We start from the raw sequence: 19,929 nt of genomic DNA on the forward strand, positions 1-19,929 counted from the left end.
TGTTTTTGTCCTGAATGTTTTCCATCTTTGCTAAACTAGTCAGACCCCTTGAACTTTTTCCTTTTGGACACTTTAAAATCATAATCTCCCTCTGACTTATTTTATGTGGTAGTTCAACACAAAGTTGAAAGTTATCAGACTTTTTTTTTTGTTTTTACAAATAAAAGTCTCAAAATGTGCAACATAAATGTATATTCTGTTGCCCCCAGCCAATACTTGACTTGAAAAATGAAACCACCTTTTGCTAAAAACTTTTTGGAATTTGTATCAGCTTTGCACATCTGGAGTCTGCAATTTCTGACCCTTGCTTTTTAGCAAACCAGCTTAAGCTCACTCTAATTTAATGGAGAACACCTCTAAAAGAAAATTGTCCCAGTTGGACTATGCATGAACTTTGACTAGATCATTTTAAAACATGCACATATTTTGATCTAAAGCATACTTTTTAGCTCTAGTTGTACAACTCCATCCATCATATGTCAATTATGGGTGTCAGTTAAATGTGTGTCTCAACTGACAAAGGAACCTTCAGAATTTGCTTAAATTGGGTTTTATCTCTCGAATGTTTCAGAAAGGCTAGATTTGTGAATGGCACAACTAGTGATGGGTTCTTTTACCTGAGCTGTGGATCCCTGCAGCATTTCCAGAGTTACCATGGGCTTTTTAGCTGCTTCCATAACTAGATTTTCTATTCTAAACAGTTAAATTTAATAATAACTGCAAACATTATTTCCAGTTTTGGGTGATGATGTCAAAAATTAAAATTTCCTAAGTTTGGTATATTGTTTTGTAAACTGAACCTGCTTTTTAGCCTGCTTCTCCCCAACTTTGACTGACCTTTCTGCTGTGTTTCTTGGTCTTTGTGATGATCATGTCAACAGAAAAGATTTATACCTAGATTATTTGTGTACTGGTACCATCGGGTTTTATTTAGGTGTATCAACGTAAAGGAACATACATACATGGCTTACTATTAAGATCTTTATTTGTAATTTGTTTTTATTTAATATAATCGCACTTCATAAAATGGTCAGTTGCATACAATTTTGCTGAGTGATTAAATGTTTCAAAAAATGTAATATAGTGGTAGTAAAGTCATATTATCGTCATTTAAATAAACTTTAAAATTCCTAAAGACATACATTCTTTTGTTTTGATTCTCAATACATGCACATTATACAAAACATAAGTGAAAAGTGCATTAAAAAGTAAACAAAATAAAAATCCATATTTCCCTTTCGTTTTGTCAAAAAATTGCAGAAACAAACAATACAAAATGTAAACACTGAAAAATGAATGTTTCCGCCTCCCACTCCCCCACCTCCAACTTGCGTTCACTCTATATATAAACAGCATTTGCCTGTCTATCACTAATCCGCCTCATTCCCAGTACCCAGCTGGTGTTTGTTCCTCAGCACTACCACAGTCGCCGTCAGTGACACTCTGCAAAGCATGGCTGTGTTTACGGTATGAGGTGAGCGGTTTTTCTCCTGGAATATGCTTCTTTACAGAGTTTTGACAGACACGTCAAAAGGGCGTCTCCGTGGCAACCGCGAGTCTAGAATGGGACACAGGGGTTTCAGAGTCTGGACGGACCGTGGGTCGATTATAGCCGCTGAGGAGGCGCACAATGTCGGACAAGAGCTTCGTTGTTTTTTGTGTTTAAACGTTAGATTAGTTTCGTTCTCTGAAATAATGTCTATTACTTTTTCCGGAATGCTTTTTTCAACACATGAAGCACGTTTTAGGACGTCACAGCGCTGTCACTGACACACGGTTTCTTTGCAAACTGTTCAATGAAGTAAGATACTTCAACTAGTTAATAAAAATAACCTTTTTGCTGTCACAGTTTAGATGAATATGTCCGATAATGCATGGTTGTTGTGAATGTTGTGTTGATATCTGAAAGCTTCAACAGTTTACAGTGGCTGTTACTGTGTCACCAGAGCACCGTAGGCTAACGCTACAATACTACACAAACTAATGCAGTGTACAAAACCATCACTGACCCGTGTGTAGCAACAGACATGTCTTTAATGTTATAGCGTGCTAACTGGTTACTGGTTGCAGTCGTTAGTTACCACTTTACCTGCTTGAGCTAACGCTAGCTAGGTGTGCCATATGGTCGAGCATTGATTAGTGTGCTTTTTCACAATTGGATTATCAAACGTCTGTTGCCCTAAGCAGCTATCAAAACATTGGAGTAGTTGGTATACAGCCTGTATTTGTAGAGTCTGTATCTTTATTTGAAATTGGAGTTACAGCAGACTGCAATGTCACAGCTACAATTAGCTACTTACAATTTATTAATGTCATTGGTCATTTTAATGCACTAATCAGCTATGTAGTTTCTTAATTTTTGTTTGGGTTAAGCTACTATAAGAATTTTATTTTCAGTGTATCATATAGGCCTATTAATTTATATATTGAGCACAAGATTTTCGTCTTAATGTATTAGCACTAGCAGAGCAAGATGCACTTTAGCATACTATCCAGTGTTGGATGTTTCTTTTTGTACACGGCTGATTAATTAGGTATATATCTCCACTGCTGGATTTTACAGTGTACGTATTTTGAAATAAGTATTTTTTAAAGAAGCAAATTTTTTTTCCTTCATGTATAATTTGATGTACATCACAAGAGGCTTAATATCGGAGCTGATCAGCTAGTAAAGACTTTATTTCTTTTTTTTTTTCTTATAGTGTTTCAAATGTAATACCGAAACATAAGATATATGGATTGACCAATACAAGGTAGTACATTAGTATGAAGAAAAAGGGAATCAGTTTAGATCTTAAACAAATACAAATCTGGAAAGTGTGGCATGCATTTGTATTTAGACGCTGAGGCAATACTCATAGACTAACTCTTGCAGCTTGCCTATTCTTATTCGCAAAACCCAGTTTCATGTATCTTGCTGCCAGTCTGAACTGAGACTTTATCTTATCTAGACAACTTTTCTCTGACTGCTGAGCAATGCAAATTTTTACCTGCTTCTTCCTTCTGTTGACTGAACTGAAGTTGATGATGGAGGCACGATTGTGCTGACTGGCAGGATTTGGAGCAATAAAGCCCTTTCTGCCGGGTAGTAATTTTCCATGAAAGTTGTCAGCATGAAACAACAACTTGGCATAAATAAATCGTTCAAGTTTTTTTTTTTTTTTATGAAATCTGGCCATTCCTGTCTGTTTGGACCCTCGTCACAAACTGTTTTCGTTTGTTTTATTGTAATTGTATCAGATAGAGCCAAAAGGATTTTGCCTCAAGGATATAGAACATAAGTAGGTTACATAACTTTTTAAAGGAATATTTTGATTAAAAACATAAAGAAAGTGGGGGTAAAAAGAAAAAAATTGACAATAAATACTGATCAGCTGCATTATTCCTTATGGCATGTCACCAGCAGCAAGTACAGGTTATTTTTGAAAGAGCAAACTTTTATGTGATTAAATCCTGGCTTAGAGTAAAACGGTTTGCTTTTATAGCAATGGTTTGCTATTTACTTTAATGTTTATGTATTCATTTCTTTTTTTTTTTTCCTCTCTCACTGTTATTAGAACATGAGATGTATGAACAGGAGCCCCAGGTGAGAGGCTGGACACTAAGAAGTGAAGGAAATTCAAATGGCTGAACTCAACCGTGAGTTCAACCTGCTGTGATAAAGAAGCAAAAGAATCAGGAAAAACAGTGGAGTACAACAATGGAGGAAAACCCCGAGAAACCTGCAAAAACTGAACCGAGTCCAGCACCCAGTCCAGTACCCAGTCCAGCACCCAGCCCAGCACCCAGCCCGCTGCTGGAGAGAATCACTCTTCCTACTGCAAATCATGTTGAGGTAAAAGCTAAAAGAAAAGGGAAAAACTGGAACCCACACAACAAACTGAGTATTTCTTTTTAGAAGAACATCTTTTTTCTAATCTACTGGCGTGCTCTCTTTGATGAAGAACACAATACATGGTTGTAATAAGCCGTGCTCTGTTGTAAATATTGCGATCAAATCATTTTTACCCAAAGGTGACTGTTAAAAACATCACATCTCAGCATGTTTACACCATAATCTAGTTTCTAAAGTCCATCTGCTATGTTATTGACTCTGTTTGTTTGTGTCTTGATTCTTCCCTTAAAGCATCTCAACGTGAACCAGTTCCAGGTGGTGGTGCGGCGTTGCTCGACTCCAAACGTAACAGAGGAGACGACCTATTTTATCCCTCGCCACCCTGTGGTGGATGCTGGCACCAACACAGACCCACCAGTGGTCTGTTGCCCGCTGCTTCGCAAGCTTTGCCCATGTCCGCCACGAGGCCTCCTTGCCTCTCTCATTACCAAAGGTAACCACAAGGATTCATTAAGTGCTTTTATTGTTTTGTTTTTTTTTCCTTTTGGAATTTTTTTTAAGTTCATATATTACATTAACTTACATTTTTGCACTTTTTTACAGTAAACGGTACTGATTTGCAAATTATTTAGTTGCACACATATTTAGATGTGTATTCAAAATACAAAATTTAAAGCGTTGCAGGTTTTCAGTAGGTTAAAATATCTGGCAGTGTTTTTTTTTTTTTATTAAACCTTTCTGTTTTTCCAAAAAAAAGAACTTTAGAGTCATACTGACAAAAGTGACAAAATGGATCATTTGTCTTTCAGTGAATGTCTGTCTTCTCTTCCCTCTTCAGTTCTTTTGGCAGCTGTACTCTTTGGGGTGATTGTGTCCATCACCGAGAAGGAATGTCTTCCTGGAGGGAATCTGTTTGGCATCACCATACTCTTTCTCTGTGCGATTGTCGGTGGCAAAGCAGTCGCCCTCATCCAGCTGCCTACACTTCCACCATTCCCACCGCTCCTTGGTAAGACAAACAAATGATTGTCATTTAGGCATCAATTTCTAATTTCTAACTTCCAACTATACACATTACATTTTCTGCACTTCAAAATCTAAATGTGGATCATATAAAAATATATATTTTTTCCATAATATCCCTTCAGAATAACGTGTAGACGTAATACTGTGTTTGTGATGGAAAAAGCTCTGTAGTTTTAGCTGTTATTTCATTCGTGCGTGCTTGCATCCTTTAATATGGCTGCACAAGAGCCTCAAGGAGCCTTCCTGTTTTGAACGATTGTCTTTGATCCATATTAAGAGCAGAGGCAACATTGGGTTGTGTATGAGAGGAGTTTGTTTCACTTTGTTCTGTTAAACAAGATTTTTCTATAATTTTAAAACGGTGACAAAATTATTGCACATTTGACATTTTTACACCAAAATGTAAGAAAGTTAAAGAAAAGAGGTTTTAAGCTGACATTTTAACTAACCCAAAGTAGCTAGAAATTGCAGCTACCCTTTTTTTTTTATAAAACACAAAACCTCATTTTTATGACAGTTGTCAATTTCATGATGAGTTTTTTTTTTATGTGAAATTGAAGTTCTCTCCAAGAAATTTGCTTTGCTTGTTTTTGTTAATAGCAAGCATGCAGAAATATGGTCCTGTTAGCTTGATAATGTATATCAGTTATGTTTAAGAATGGAAAGGACAACGGAGCTCTTTTATTCTGGGTTCATTTAAATAAATAGTATTAACTTTGAATCAGTCATTGCTTTCGTCATATTACATATAACTGACAGCAGCGCTAATTTCGACTGACTGGTCCAGGTACATCAATGAAGGCCAGTGGTTTCCCTCTGGTGTGCTGGACATATAAAACATGCAGGACAGTGGTCCCTGAGGCCCAGGGTTGGGAGCCAGTGTAATGCTTCTATGTTCAGTTTTTTCACTTTAGATCTGCTTAGACTTCAGGGTTTTTGTTTTTCCCCATTTAGTCACATTCGCCTAAAATCTGTCCACATGATCTGTGTTGTGTGATAGACAACCCCAAAGAAAATAAATAGCATTTAGGGTTAAAATGGATCTTCTTTCCTCTTTCCCACCCGTTCTGCTTTGCTGCAGGTATGCTGCTGATGGGCTTCCTGCTGAGAAACATCCCAGTTGTAACAGATTCGGTGTACATTAACTTCAGGTGGTCTGCTTCACTGAGAAACATTGCTCTGGCTGTCATCCTGGCCAGAGCTGGCCTGGGGTTGGATCCCAAGGTATGACTTATTCTCATAAAAAAGTTTAGTGCTTAAATGGATTACGAGTATTTAAAAAAAACTAAATAACTATTAATAGTTTAACCTCAAATCTTTATACAGTGGCTTTAATTAAAAACACGGACTCTACGAAATAGAGGCAGACTCTATTTACATCGGACCAAATCTTCAAGTCATTGCAGTTATTCTAAGTTTAAAACTTTCCCTGAAATAACAAACAGCATGTTTGGTTCACAATGATAGCTAATAAAAGCTTCATATTTCAATTGAAATGGTTAAAGTTATTTGGTGCTGAGAAACGTGGTGGGCTTTTCAATGCTTTCTGCAAAATAGAAGTCATGCATCTTTACAATGTGTACATTTCTACTGTCAGGCTCTGAGGAAGCTCAAAACCGTGTGTCTGCGTGTAGCAGCTGGGCCCTGCCTGATCGAAGCCAGCACCGCTGCTCTCATCTCTCACTTCCTCATGGGCTTGCCCTGGGAGTGGGGCTTTATTCTTGGGTAAATGCAACACTTTGCACTCTGTGTTCATATATTGAAATTAATGGTAATTTACAATTTCATCATTTAAATGGGAAATGATAAAATGTAAATGAAATGCCTATTCACCTTTATATGTTGTTTTCATTACCTTCCTGTGCAGAAAAGACAAACTGTTCATTTCTTTCATTTGTGCAACAGTAAAATAAACCCATGTTTCCTGCAGCTTTGTTCTGGGCGCCGTGTCCCCGGCCGTGGTGGTGCCCTCGATGCTTCGGCTGCAGAAGGATGGATACGGCGTGGAAAAGGGCATCCCCACCCTGCTGATGGCGGCTGGAAGCTTTGACGACATTCTCGCCATCACAGGGTTCACCACATGCTTGGGCATGGCCTTCGCAGAAGGTACCGTGTGTTTCCAGAGTATAATAATTCAGTCTTGTGCTTTTTGAAACAAAACGCCTGCATTGTCTCCAGGGGGGGCACAGCTGGAAGGTCAACAATGGGAATCACACTGAGGGAGAAAAAAAAACACATCAATATTGGCTTGCAGTTTATCAGCAGCACAGTAGAGGGTGTAAATGTGCAGATTATTCTGATTAGTAATTAGAAACTTTTAAATTTATGAGGGAAATTCCAATCGGATACCCCAGTATTGACTGTATTTTTATGTATTTCTATGTTATGAATTAAAAATAACTTTTTTTGAATTCTTTAAAACAGCAACAATTTACAATTCTCTATGAAGGGCTTCATGTTGTTTAAATTATTTATGCTTCAATGAAATATATATACACATTTATTTAATGAATCTTAATAATTTACTGCTTAATTTGCTAGTAATCCTTTTTGTTCAGGATCCACTCTGTATAATCTCCTGCGAGGTGTCCTGGAGGTCGGAGGAGGGATGGTTGCTGGGACCCTCCTTGGCTTCCTTATTCAGTACTTTCCAAGTGCCGACCAGGTATGAAATCTTATGCTGCTTCGCCTTCCTTAAAGGGATAGTTCAGGATTTCTGAAGTTGGCGTCCGTTAAAAGGTTAACCTTCCTACAGTCGACGTAGGACATCCAAAGCGTTACTAACGACCTATTATAAAAATAAAAATAATATCAAAGTAAAAATTATTATAGCTGTTTAAGTAAAGGTTGTTTTTAATATATTTTGCTATAGTGTATTTCTTCTTAGTTGGCCATGCTAGCCACAACTACTGTATAGGACTGTGGCAGATCCAGGCTTTGACATCAGATAATATGCAAGTTTTAGGTGTGCTCTGTTTAGGAGCCCGGCCTTGCCTTAAGGTCAGATAGTTAGTGGACAGACATGATGGACAAATTAAAATACATTTTAAAATGTACCTACAGTTCAACTTATTAGCTGTGTAGGTTCCCATCAAATATGGTGCTTCGATTTGATGTTGAGAAAATTATGTTTTCTTTTTAACAAATAAGGATTCATACTGAACAAAGACTCAATTAGATTTTTCCAAAACATTAAGTAATAGAACATCACTTAAAAATCTTGAACTATCCCTTTAATTTTTCACCTCATCCTTGCATAACATTCTGTGGAAGGCAAAGTGAGACGAGTCAACAGAAGCTCAGTAAACTAAACCCTCTGCACTTCATGATCGCCTTAGTGGCTCTAAATGTGTAACGTCATAATGGTTACGCTCTAATATTCATATTGCATAATGCTTCTGAATTAAAAAAAAAAACCTGATCCATGTGATTACATTCAACTGATTAAGAACGAATAAATCTTACCTACTACTCTGACCTCTCTTGTGATAAATGAAGCTTTTCATGTCGTTTGATTCGATTTCTTTACTCTGTTTCTTAATCAGTTACGTTCTCTTATAGGAACACCTGGTGATGAAGCGTTCCTTCTTGGTGCTGGGTCTGTCTGTCTTTGCTGTGTTCGGCAGCAACGTGGCAGGGTTTCCCGGCTCGGGGGGCCTCTGCACCCTGGTGTTATCTTTCCTGGCTGGACTTGGCTGGGGGGAAGAAAAGGTAAAAGAACATGGAAGCCATAGTCATGCACCAATCCTTCTTTTCCACTCTTAGTTTGATGCCATCCAGATTTTGAAGAGGAATTTTATGTATTTTACCACAGCAAGCGTGTGTAGTTTACATGTTAGTTATCAATATAGTGTACAAGTTATTACACATTTCTTTTTGCTCTGTGCTAAACATACTATTTTCTGTCTTCTGTCAAAAAGGCCCGTGTGGAGGAAGTGATTAGTTGGGCATGGGACGTGTTTCAGCCTCTGCTGTTCGGACTGATAGGAGCTGAGATTCGAGTCAATGAGCTGGAGGGACTTGCAGTTGGTGAGATGGATGCACAAAGTCTTCAAAATAACAGTGTCATCATTGTGAAAAATTCAAATGTGACTGTATGTAAATATATTTGCATATCCAAACAAGACATGACAGATGTGAGCACTCTCACCTGTCCTGCATGTGCTAAAATCATTTCATGTGTTTATCCTGCTGTCATTTACCTCCAGCTAGTCTCTTTAGAATTTCCGCAAAATGTGTCTGGTTCTTGCAAGCTAAATAGAAAATATTGAACTGTGTCTTAGAAAATATCCATATTATCTAAACTTTTTTTCGCATGTTGTGGTGAAATTGCAACCACGAAGTTCAGTGTGTTTTGTTGGAATTTTATTTGATGATGTACACAAAGTATTAGACAATGGCAAAGTGGAAGAAGGAATATATGTGTCACTTTTAAGGAGCTTTTATTCTGATAGCCTTAAAAAATGAATTGCATCAAATTAATGCCTTTGTTAAATTTAAATCTCTGTATCAAAGTAGCTGCTCCCTGAGCACCTGAGAGGTTTGTTAAAACGCATTAGTGAGCAAACAGTATTACAAAGAGAAAAGAATGACTCTGGCTTAGTTCATACCTCTATTTGTACCCAATTTTTCTGTTTTATGCCATTTTTTACCCAATTGTATCTCAGTTTGTGCATCTTGCTAGAACATGATTTAAAGGTTGTTTATAGAGAGAATGTAGAATGACTGCAAACCAAGTAGGACATTGTCCAACAAAACCAACAAGACAAACAAAGCTTTAGTTACAGAAACAACCAAGAAGCCTTTTCTGGAGGAGGTGCAGGAAATCATCAGAGGATCTGTTTAAAGGAGACCTCCACAAATCTCACCTTGCTTGTGAAATGGTAAAAGAAGGCAATGTTGAAATAATGTCAGAGGTTTTCCAGAAGCCATGTAGGACACAGGAGACAATCTAAGGGAGGTGCTCAGGTCAAATTAGAAATTCAAAATTTTAGCCTACTGTGGGAGAGAGGAACACTGCAGATCATACTGAAAAACACGACAATATATTTGTTGCAAATACATTCCTTGGGGGACCAGGAAGCTGATCGGAGTTGATGGGAATGTGACTGGAGCAAAAAAAAAAAAAAAAAGTCAATTCTTGAAGAAAACGTCCATGAAACTACAAAGCACCTGAGACCAGGGAGGAAGCAGGACAATCCTAAACATACATCCAGAGCTACAATGTAAGGATGTACCTCAAAGTATTGTGTTAGAGTGGCCCAGTCAAAGTACAGACTTAAATCAAATTGCTCAGGTGGTTTCAACATACCCCAGAAGACTTGAAACTGATTGTCGACTCAAGTGGCTTTTTGGAGTTTTAGTTGTGAAAAAAAAAATAAAAATAAAAATGAGGAAAGGCAAGAATCATTTCACTGACACCTTGAGTCCCGTTGAAATACACTAAAGTCTACAGTAACAATATGACAAAGTATGAAAGAGATTAAAGCAGGAAGGAAAACTTCGGCTTAATCAAACCTAAAGTATGGAGCTTCACTAGAAGTGTCAGTGCTGTGCTGTGCCTTTGTAACTCTTGTTTATGTCCTCACAGGTCTGGGTATATCCTCCATGCTTATTGCTGTGGTAATTAGAGTACTCTTCACTTTTGTGTGTGTGTTACACGCGGGCTTCAACTTAAAAGAAAAAGTGTTCATAGCTCTTGCATGGATGCCCAAAGCAACAGTGCAGGTGAGTCAGTGCTGAGAAATGTCTTTTTTGTTGTTGTTGTGCGCTTCAGAAAAACTAATTAAATGTACATGCACTGACATGTTTACATTTCAGTCGTTACTTAATGACAGTAAAAGCTATCGGCGAGTAAAGGGACGAATCACAGCTTGTTTTTGGGTCTTCCTCAGGCAGCAATAGGCTCCACGGCTTTAGACATGGCCAGAGCAAAGGGCAACAAGGAGCAGATAAAGTACGGCATGGACGTGCTGACTGTGGCCGTGCTCGCCATCCTTCTTACGGCCCCGGTAGGGGCTTTGATCATCGGGATCTTGGGGCCTCGCCTGCTGGAGAGACCTAAGACCCCCACCTGTGGTGAGCGAGTCAAACCCAGTTTATCAGCATTTTTCTTAGGTGGGTAAAATCTGTTATTTGACAATTCAGCTCAACTCGACAACCCTGTGTGACCCAGTTTCCCATAGCTACCTTCCAGTGGTGAATACAAGTCCTCTCCTTTCCATATTTCACCGTTGCGATATCTTTGCAAGAATTTGCATATCATTAGATCCCATGTAGTTTTCAATGTTTAGTGTAACACGAGTGTAACATTGAAGTCAGTAGCTTAAAAATGCTTCTTTTAGTTACACTTGTCTTTACCTTTTCTACTTTTTTTTTAAGAAAAATGTAAGCATCATCCAGGCACTACTTATAAAATCTCCACCATCTCTCCCTCCTTTTTCATCCCCTAGGCACCGCGGCAGGAAGTGAAGATGACACCAACACTCCTGTCACCTTTGAGAGTACACTCTGACATCTTGATCTAATAAAGAGACCTCCAACGTCAGTTGTTTCAGCTGCTTTTAGCCACTGAGTGGCTCTCTTGTTGCTCAACTCTTTATGCTGGAATCAGCCTGTATTTATAGCAGCAGGTGGTTTCCAGGCACTGAGCTCCAAACACATTTCCATTGCCCTGCTGTGTGCATTCATGCTCTATGAACTTTACACCAGAGCTGCTTTAGTGTCGAGCTTGAACTGAACATTTATTTAGATATCCTGTAATTAGCATGAGGCAATTAAACAGTTTATAATTTTTGTAAATTGGTCATGTTTTTTGCCATATTCAAAGTATCCAGTGGTTGTTTCCTACTTCCAGTAAACAGTACTTAAACTGAAATGGCAGTGCTTAACATAAGGATGTGTGTTTTACAAAGTGGTGAGATGGTGTGTGATTGAATGTATTTTTAGAGGAAGCCATCCAGAATCCACATTTTTTTAAATCTTTTTTATTTTAATGCTGTATGTTTGTGCTGTTTTTTTTTTTTTATGTTTGTCATTAGGATGTGTGTGGATAATTTTTGATTTAGTTTACAACTCAGGAGATATTGATGTCCCACTTTATTTGGAGTTATACAGAATGCTGCTTGAACTCAGCCTCATGCACTGTGGTCTAAAATCCCACATCGACTTTGAAGTTTATCTGAACTTTAATGTGATTGTATATTTTTAGAGATTTTACGTGTCTGTTAAGTGTTTTTTTTTTTTTTTTACTACAGAAATATGCAGTGTGCTGTTTTTAATTTGTTTACATTTTTATTGAGTAACTGAAAAGATTACAAATTAAGACACTATTTATGAATTTACAGTATTAGATTTTTACCGAACAATAAATAATCACATTTTCACAAAATTGTCTTTATTTATGCATATAACCAAACAATCTAGCTAAATCTTTTGTTAATTTGACACCCTGTGCAGCTGCAGATTTGTTTTGATTTTTCAGATTTTTTTCACACCAATTATCTCTGAAGCCAAATTATAATCCATCCAAACTGAGAAGCTAAACAACTGCTTTACGACTTAAGCTCAGCCATTGTGTCCCAAAAAGGCATGCACACAGGTGCCTCTTCTTTCAAAAATTAAAATTTATTCATATTAGAAAAACTCCTGGAGCATTGTTTTTGTTTTAGTTCTTACATTTTTAAAACCTTCCCAATTATTGCAGAGAATTTTCAGCTAAGTTGAAATGTCCAACAGCTTCTCATCAAAGCCCCACCCTAAGGGCTCAGGGTAATGCATAAAGTAATTCTTCCCTGCCAGCTGTTTTTGGAGAGCCAGAACAGGTTGGGAATAAAACCAAAAATAAGTTATCCTGACTTCTAAATTGGAAATGCAACCAATACATTGCTCCCCAATGCAATGGAGCAAGAGCCAGAATGTTGATGCAAACTAGTTGTACCAAAGAGCCGAGTCTGTTGCCAATTATACAAAGTTCTGTAACTTGACAAGTTAACGACAAGATGATTCCTTCCTATTTATTCCATTACTATAATAAGACATAATGCTTTAATAAAATGTGGAAAATATCATGTAAATCTGAACTTTTGATAGATGGTGAACATCAAACCCATGAAGCACATACTCTGTGGTTTATGAAACTCAGAGCAGCCTAAGCTGATTCTGTTCACTGTTGCAGCACAGATGTTTAATGCAATTTTATAATGAAATTAAATTAAAGACAAGGACATGATAAACTGAGTTAAAAGGGACATTCACTTAAATTTTCATCTTAAGTTACATGAAGATTTTCAAAGTATTGAATAAGAAGCTGAGGTTCTGCCAACTGAAGCAACTGAATTACTCATGACCATTTAGTATGAACAACTTAGTCTAGCAAACATTAACATACATGAAGTTATTTATAAATACCAAACAAAGAACTAACTGTAAAAGCAAATGTTAAGTGTGAAAATATTTTTTGCTTCATACTACAGGAAGTATTCTGCCAAGAAGCCAAATGCAGTGAATTCAGCAAGTCAAACTTGTTGCAGTTCTGAAACCTCAACAGCACAGTGGTTTGAAATGTTTCAACACAACAGCAATACATGTCTATGAACAAAACATAAAGAATCTACAGTAAGTATCCCATGCATTATGAATACATACACTCATCATTACATACATACATATTGATCTATCAGCAAATATCTTACACCTCCAAAGTGTTGTGGTAAAAACTATTTGGCACTCAACCAGGCAAATGGTCTTAGAAACAACTAAATGAAGGCATACATGACAAAATGTTACATGCAAGTTGGACTAATAAATTGGGTATTTCATTTAAACAACCATTATACTGAGTGGAGCAAAAACCAGCCCTCAGGCTCCAGGTCACATTATAAGAAGGTATCATAAAGTTAGTTAACGCTTTGGGTTGTTCCATTAAAGTGGTCCCAGTGAAATTGAATGTAATCCCGACATATAGAGACAAACACTTTTAAAGTATACTGTATAAACAATTATGTATGTAAATTAGAAGACCAATGAGAGCTTAACTGAAGAAAAACAAAACTACCCCAACTAGAAAAATTCAAATTCTCACTCAAACAATGGACTGCATTTTATAAGGAAAACAAAATACCAGGAAAAGATCAAGTACAGACTAGTCCGACGTAAACTTCTTTCCGTGGTCAATTATAGTATCTTCTTTTTGAGGATGAGAGGTCCCACGTTGTCCCCGGTTAATTCGTTGTGCTTTAAGTGTGACTTGTCGCAAACAGGAAACTAAAAACAGGAAATAACTTTATGTTAGTGGATCAGACAGTCGCATCAACCACTTCAGAATGCGCGACAAAACACAGGATCACTTGTCACTGCAGGTTAGCTTTTGCAGGATTCTACGGTCAAAGCCGAGAAGTCAACTCACAGTTTTGGAGCGCCAGCATCGACAGTAACACACATTTGCGCTGTTCAAGTCCTCGATGTCTATCTCGTTGACCACTTTGGGGTTCTCTTTCTGGATCTTCAGGTTGATCAGGCTGTCTCTCTGCTTCTTTTTCTTAGGCAGGAACGGACGAATGGTCAGGTAGCCCAGCAGGGCCAAAATGCCAAGGAGAGGCAGCAACCGGAGCCACTCAGACACTGTGGACATACATAAGAAATTGAACTTCATCATTCAGGCTGGAGCACAACTAGAATGTATGCTAAAGCCAGTTTTAAGGCACTGTGTACCTTGTGGCTCAGATCATCTTGCAAATATTAATGGCGACACGTATATTTGCAAGATTGGGTAAGCCAGCCTTACCCAATAAACAATTCAGTTGCCCCCTAGTAACAACTGGTTGTGCCACTTTTAGGGGCAACAACTACAATCGTTTGTGAGTTTTTACATTTCTGTGTAGGACTTTGGTTCAGTCTCTATGCAGAATTATTTTTAACTTAACCACATTTGAGTGTTTGAGTATGAACAGATTGTTTCAGATAAATAAGATAAAGTGGCCTAGTCAGACTCCACAAAACCTCCCTTCTGTATTTTTTTTTTTTTTTTACCACTGACCCATTCAGAGGTCGCCATACTTGTGCGAATTAGATCACTGTCCTGCTAAGTGCCTGAGTCATGATGAACTCAGGCACTTAGCTGGACAATGGAGAGTCTTTTTCTGAAAAGCTCTGTTCAAAAACTTTCTAATATTTCTTCACAGGTTTTTGCCCCTTGAGTATCATCAAGACTTTTTTTTTGACGAATATGAGCTTTGGTGTTCTTTTTGATCGGCAGTGATTTAAAATGGCTTGTACTTTGACTGCACTTTATCTAGTCTAAGACCCCAAAGCATTTACGCTGCATTCAGTCACATACCCGTTCACACACACATTCACATGCTGATGAGCTACTATTCTAATACATCTGGAAAAAAAATAGAATATTGCGTAAATGTGCAATATTTCTTGCCAGCTATCTTCAAAAGTGAAACTATATATTACCTAGAATCATCACACATGGTGATATAATAAATTAAATTACTTTGAAAAAGGTCAATATTGTTAAACTCATGGTGTCACACCCTAATTAGCTAATCAAAACACCTGCGAAGGTTTCCTGAGTCTTTGAACAGTCTCACTCACTCACTCAATTACAGGGAAGACTCTGTGTTGACTCGGCAGATGTCCAGAAAACATCATGAACATTCTTCACAACCAGGAGAGGCCACAAAAGGTCCCTGGTGAAGAAGCTGGTTGTTCAGAGTTTTGTATTCAAGCATGTTAACAGAAAGTTGAGTGTAAGGAAGAAGTGTGGTAGGAAATGGCACACCAGCAACAGGAAAATCCCCAGCTTTGAGAGGATTGTTAAGCAAAGAGCCACCACACACAGACAGACACTAAACATGGGTTAGAGATCCTCCATTCCCCGTGTCCAGACACTACTGAACCGGAGACAATGTTTCTGACGTCTTCCATGGGTTAAGGAGAAAAAAAAAAACTGGAGTGCTGCACAACGGTTCCAGAGTAGACTTAGGCAATATGCTGAAAACGTATCATGATATAAGCATTTCAATAATTCAATAATTATAGATTAGTTGTTTGTTATAAATATCTGAAACACTGCCAAACTGGTGGCATGACCTATTTTGAGGAAGCTATGAGGCACAAAACTTGGGATGTGCAAGTATTTTCTATTGACTTTGATCTTTTGTATAATGTGATATTATGGATTTATTGCCCAGGCCTAGTCCAGAGTCCTGTTTTCAGATAAATTATGTAAATTCTGCATTTAATTTGGAAGTCAAGATCCTAGAGTATGAAGGAAAAATCTGGGCTTCCATTACACTTACAAAGTTCCACAAGCTGACTGCCTCCATACCACGATGCATTGTTGCATTAATTCATGCAAGCCGAGGCTTAAAATACTTTTCAGAAGTCTGAAATGTGTTTCTAAAACATCCGTTTTTATTCATCTAATAATAGGATATTCTAATTCACTAAATTTTGGGTTTTCTTTACCTCTAAGGCATAATCATTAAAACTGCAAAAAATAAAAAATAAAGGCTTGACATATCTATGTATATCTAATCTCTATAAAATAGCTGTTTCGCTTTCTGTGATAGCTGGCAAGAAATATTGCACTTTATGCAGTATCCTAATTTTTTGAGATGTAGCACATTCAGTCATTCACCCTTTCATGCACACAGTCACACACTGATGGCTTTATTGCAGGCACAGCTGCCCAGTGGCAGTCTGACAGCGATTTAGGCCCTGAAGCTCACCTCGTCTCTTTCTTTTTGCCGAATCCTGAACACTGACCTTGACTGAAGCAAATGAGGTCTGCAGTGTCTCAGACGTCATCCTGGGATCTATTGTAATGTCTTGAATGAGTCGTCAAGAAGCACTTGGAGGGGTTTTGGTAGACCAGCCACTTCTGGGAAGGTTCACCACAGTCTCATCAGAATAATGACTCTTACTGTGGCTCACTGAGTGGTTTTATAACCCTCTCCTAAGTGATACATATCGATGACTTTGTTTCTCATCTGTTCTGAAATGTATTTAGATCAGGGAGTAACGTGTCATTTTCAAAAAAGAAAAAGAGGCCATTACTTTTTTTTTTTTTACCTAACAGTTTGCTTAACTAAACATTTTCCCCTTGATTAAATCAGCATTTAATATCTGATTTTTGTATTTACACAAGTAATGTTTATCTGATAGTAAAACTTCCTCGATCTGAAACATTTGAGTCCGTAGCTGTGCATAACTATTAGATACATCCCCTGGAAGTTCTGCAGATGTATCTGTAAAAAAGATACAGGTTCTATTACAGCATTGAGGTTTGGGGCAGAGAGGGGGGGGATATGGTGTATTAGCATGCAAACAGAGGCTATTTCAAGATTTTTTTTAACCAATGCATCTATGAGATGCATTAAAGTATTAATGTTTCAGCTTCTATGGATCTTGGGTAATAAGTAAAAACAGCCAAGTACTTATGAAACAGGAAACAATGTGAATAAATTTTTTCTAAGACTTGAAATGTAATACCTGTAGGTTAAATAACCAGCTAAGCACATAAACTGGGGGGTCAGTTTGACCAAACCTACTTTTCCCTTTGCTACACCAGACAACAGCTGGTACTGACACAAAAATAATATTAGAACTGAATGCCTTTTTATATTTATTTTTTCTTGTTTTATTTTTGCTTGTGTTACCATTTCTACTTAACTCCATCAGCAAACCATTATGTTTGATGTCCTCCCTTTTGCATTTTTTCAACACCATGAATTGTCCTTGCCAGGGTATTACTGTCTATAATAACTCATGATTTGCATGCCAATAATGTATTCAGCCTGTTGGATAGAGTCCAGAGTACTGACTGAAATGATTGTGTCCAAGATGCTGAAGGTCACAGATAGTTCTAACCATTTTTATGACATATGGAAACCATAATGTGTGTGTTGTTGTTTTTTTACATTAAACTGTAGGTTTGCCTATCACATAAAGTTCCAGTTCACTTTCAGTATACAAAGTTTAAAGAACACACTACAGAAAATTGCAATTGCTATTGCAAATTTAATATTGCAGTCAAAAAGGACCAATTTGCTGCAGTAGATAGTTAAAAATATTTAATGATCCATAATATATTTTGTCAGTTGAATAGAATTGTGCTGTCCTCTGTAAAGAATAAACCCTCTAAATAGATTATACGCAGTGGTGGGGATATTGTGATGATAATGAAGAAAGCACGTGGTGCGGTGATGACAAAAAATATGTCTCAATATTTGACAGTGATATCGCACTGTTACGTCCTCATTTCAGCCCTACTTTTAACAAGAATCGAGGTAAAAAGTTATGCAAAGTAGCTTAAACAAGGACTTACTGAAATATGCATTGAAACATTTGAGCCTGTAACTGTGCATAACTAGTAGATACATGCCCTGGAAGATCTGCAAAAATAAAAGATGCTTCTACAGATTCTATTACAGCATTGAGGTTTGGGGCAGAGAGAATATCTTGTAAATTCATATTTACAAGATATTTACATATCTTGTAAATATGAATTTACAAGATCCTAAACTTATAGTCAAGTCTTTCCCTCATTTTATAATGCATAACAACACACCCTGCGAGCCTGCTCTGTCATCATGTTCTTACACGATATCAAATATATTATTTATAATGAGCGCAAAAACAACTACTGCAAGACAAAAGTGACATTTAAACCAACAGACCCAAAACGGGGCAGCAAAGTCTCTACGTTGCAGATCATCTGTTCGTTTTTTCATCGCTACCAACAGAGACTGCCTTTAAGTTCCTCAGCCCTGAGATGAAGTTATGTAACTCGTGAGATAAACTACATTTGTGCACTACTCTTCCTGCATTTCTCTAAGCGCTGTTTAAGGTCTCACATTATTGGACAAAGCGTAAGCAATGTGCTGGTAAAGTTGTGATGCCCGTGCAGGCTACTGATCAGAGCTGAGTGCTAAGTGTGAACTGTCCCCGAACAGTTCACGAGTTCATCCTCACGTTACAACCACCGCGACTGCCGTAAATTACCTGTTAACCTCGCGAACCCTCCGATAGTCTCCGGCAGCGGCAGCTTCTTCAAGTAGGCCGGAAGCTGCACTTTTATTATCTTTGAAATTGTTTCTAAAACCATCTTGAGTTGCTCGGCAGGGCCGGGTTTTGAGTTTGACTTGGGCAGTTCCTGGGGATCGTTTGTGTCACTGCGCTGTTTTATGAGCGCAGCTCGACGCCGGTACGTAAAGTTAAGCCACCACAAAAAGAAGACGAACAAAACAGGGCGTAAATGGGTTTAGAAATTTGCGTAGAGGTGACACGTGATCTTAGTTGATGGCCAATCAGCGTCAGAGGAGTTGGTGGCTTGTGATTGGGTAAGTTGAACTGAGCAAAAAGAGGAAGGGTAGGTTAAAAAGCATTTTTACATGAATGTAGAACAGATCTTCTAGTTATGCAGAAAACTATAGAATGTCAAAAATTGAAATTTGTTATAATATCCCAATAAATTAGGATATGATCAATAATTGGTTCATTTACATTGCGTATGAGGTTGTGTTTATGTTTTTAAACATGGATGATTATGACCTTGTGAAAAACCCAAAATTTGGTTTTTCACACGGTTAGATATTACATAGGAACAATGATAAAAATCGATACAGAAATGTGTTATGCTCATGTTATTTCTCACTGTGTCACAACTGACAAATATCTTAGCGCTTAATACAAAGTTGAAAAGCTAGTGTTGTAGAAAAAAGATGCAGCAGGGCTAAAAATGACTTTTCCTTTCCGCTTAACTTTTCATTATACTGAGATAGCTCTCTGGGAACTGCTGGCTTCTTCAGAAATAAAATTTGCCTTACTGTCCTCGTGAAGGATGACCGTGCACTGAAAACTGTCAAGTCATTGTTTATGCAATATTATGTTTCGTAACACATCATTTATTTTATTTATTTGTAATCCTATTTATTAGTTTTATGTTATATTTAAATTTTCTATGAAATAGAATTTTGAAGTTTTATTACTTTCAGTGACATATAATCTAAACTGATGGTAATTATAATACATTTTAGTCAAACTCAGTTGACCAA

At 37.5% G+C, this 19,929-nt stretch overlaps 2 protein-coding genes across 4 annotated transcripts; one reads left to right on the forward strand and one right to left on the reverse strand.

Moving 5' to 3' along the window:
* Nucleotides 1–1,364: 1,364 nt before the first annotated feature.
* On the forward strand, nucleotides 1,365–12,251 carry LOC106928938 (sodium/hydrogen exchanger 9B2). Of its 3 annotated transcripts, none has more exons than XM_088004278.1 (13): nucleotides 1,365–1,474; nucleotides 3,558–3,835; nucleotides 4,127–4,328; nucleotides 4,674–4,844; nucleotides 5,943–6,085; nucleotides 6,459–6,586; nucleotides 6,792–6,967; nucleotides 7,420–7,526; nucleotides 8,423–8,572; nucleotides 8,782–8,890; nucleotides 10,452–10,588; nucleotides 10,756–10,978; nucleotides 11,314–12,251. In XM_088004278.1, exons 2-13 carry the CDS (start codon nucleotides 3,701–3,703, stop codon nucleotides 11,373–11,375), a joined length of 1,743 nt encoding a protein of 580 aa, XP_087860404.1. In that variant the 5' UTR covers nucleotides 1,365–1,474; nucleotides 3,558–3,700; the 3' UTR covers nucleotides 11,376–12,251. The 3 variants fall into 3 exon arrangements, with proteins under 3 accessions (XP_087860404.1, XP_087860415.1, XP_087860411.1); XM_088004289.1 differs by having other exon boundaries at nucleotides 1,366–1,474; nucleotides 10,756–10,939; XM_088004285.1 differs by lacking the exon at nucleotides 1,365–1,474 and adding an exon at nucleotides 1,542–1,801.
* cisd2 (CDGSH iron sulfur domain 2) lies at nucleotides 12,241–19,067 on the reverse strand. The gene is made up of 3 exons (XM_015005552.2): nucleotides 18,878–19,067; nucleotides 14,268–14,482; nucleotides 12,241–14,125 (listed from the first exon to the last, which is right to left on the reverse strand). Exons 1-3 carry the CDS (start codon nucleotides 18,978–18,980, stop codon nucleotides 14,036–14,038), a joined length of 408 nt encoding a protein of 135 aa, XP_014861038.1. The 5' UTR covers nucleotides 18,981–19,067; the 3' UTR covers nucleotides 12,241–14,035.
* Nucleotides 19,068–19,929: the final 862 nt, after the last annotated feature.

The sequence above is a fragment of the Poecilia mexicana genome, unplaced genomic scaffold (assembly GCF_051168715.1).
Source record: "Poecilia mexicana isolate PSO_F unplaced genomic scaffold, ASM5116871v1 scaffold_1, whole genome shotgun sequence".
Lineage (NCBI taxonomy): Eukaryota > Metazoa > Chordata > Actinopteri > Cyprinodontiformes > Poeciliidae > Poecilia > Poecilia mexicana.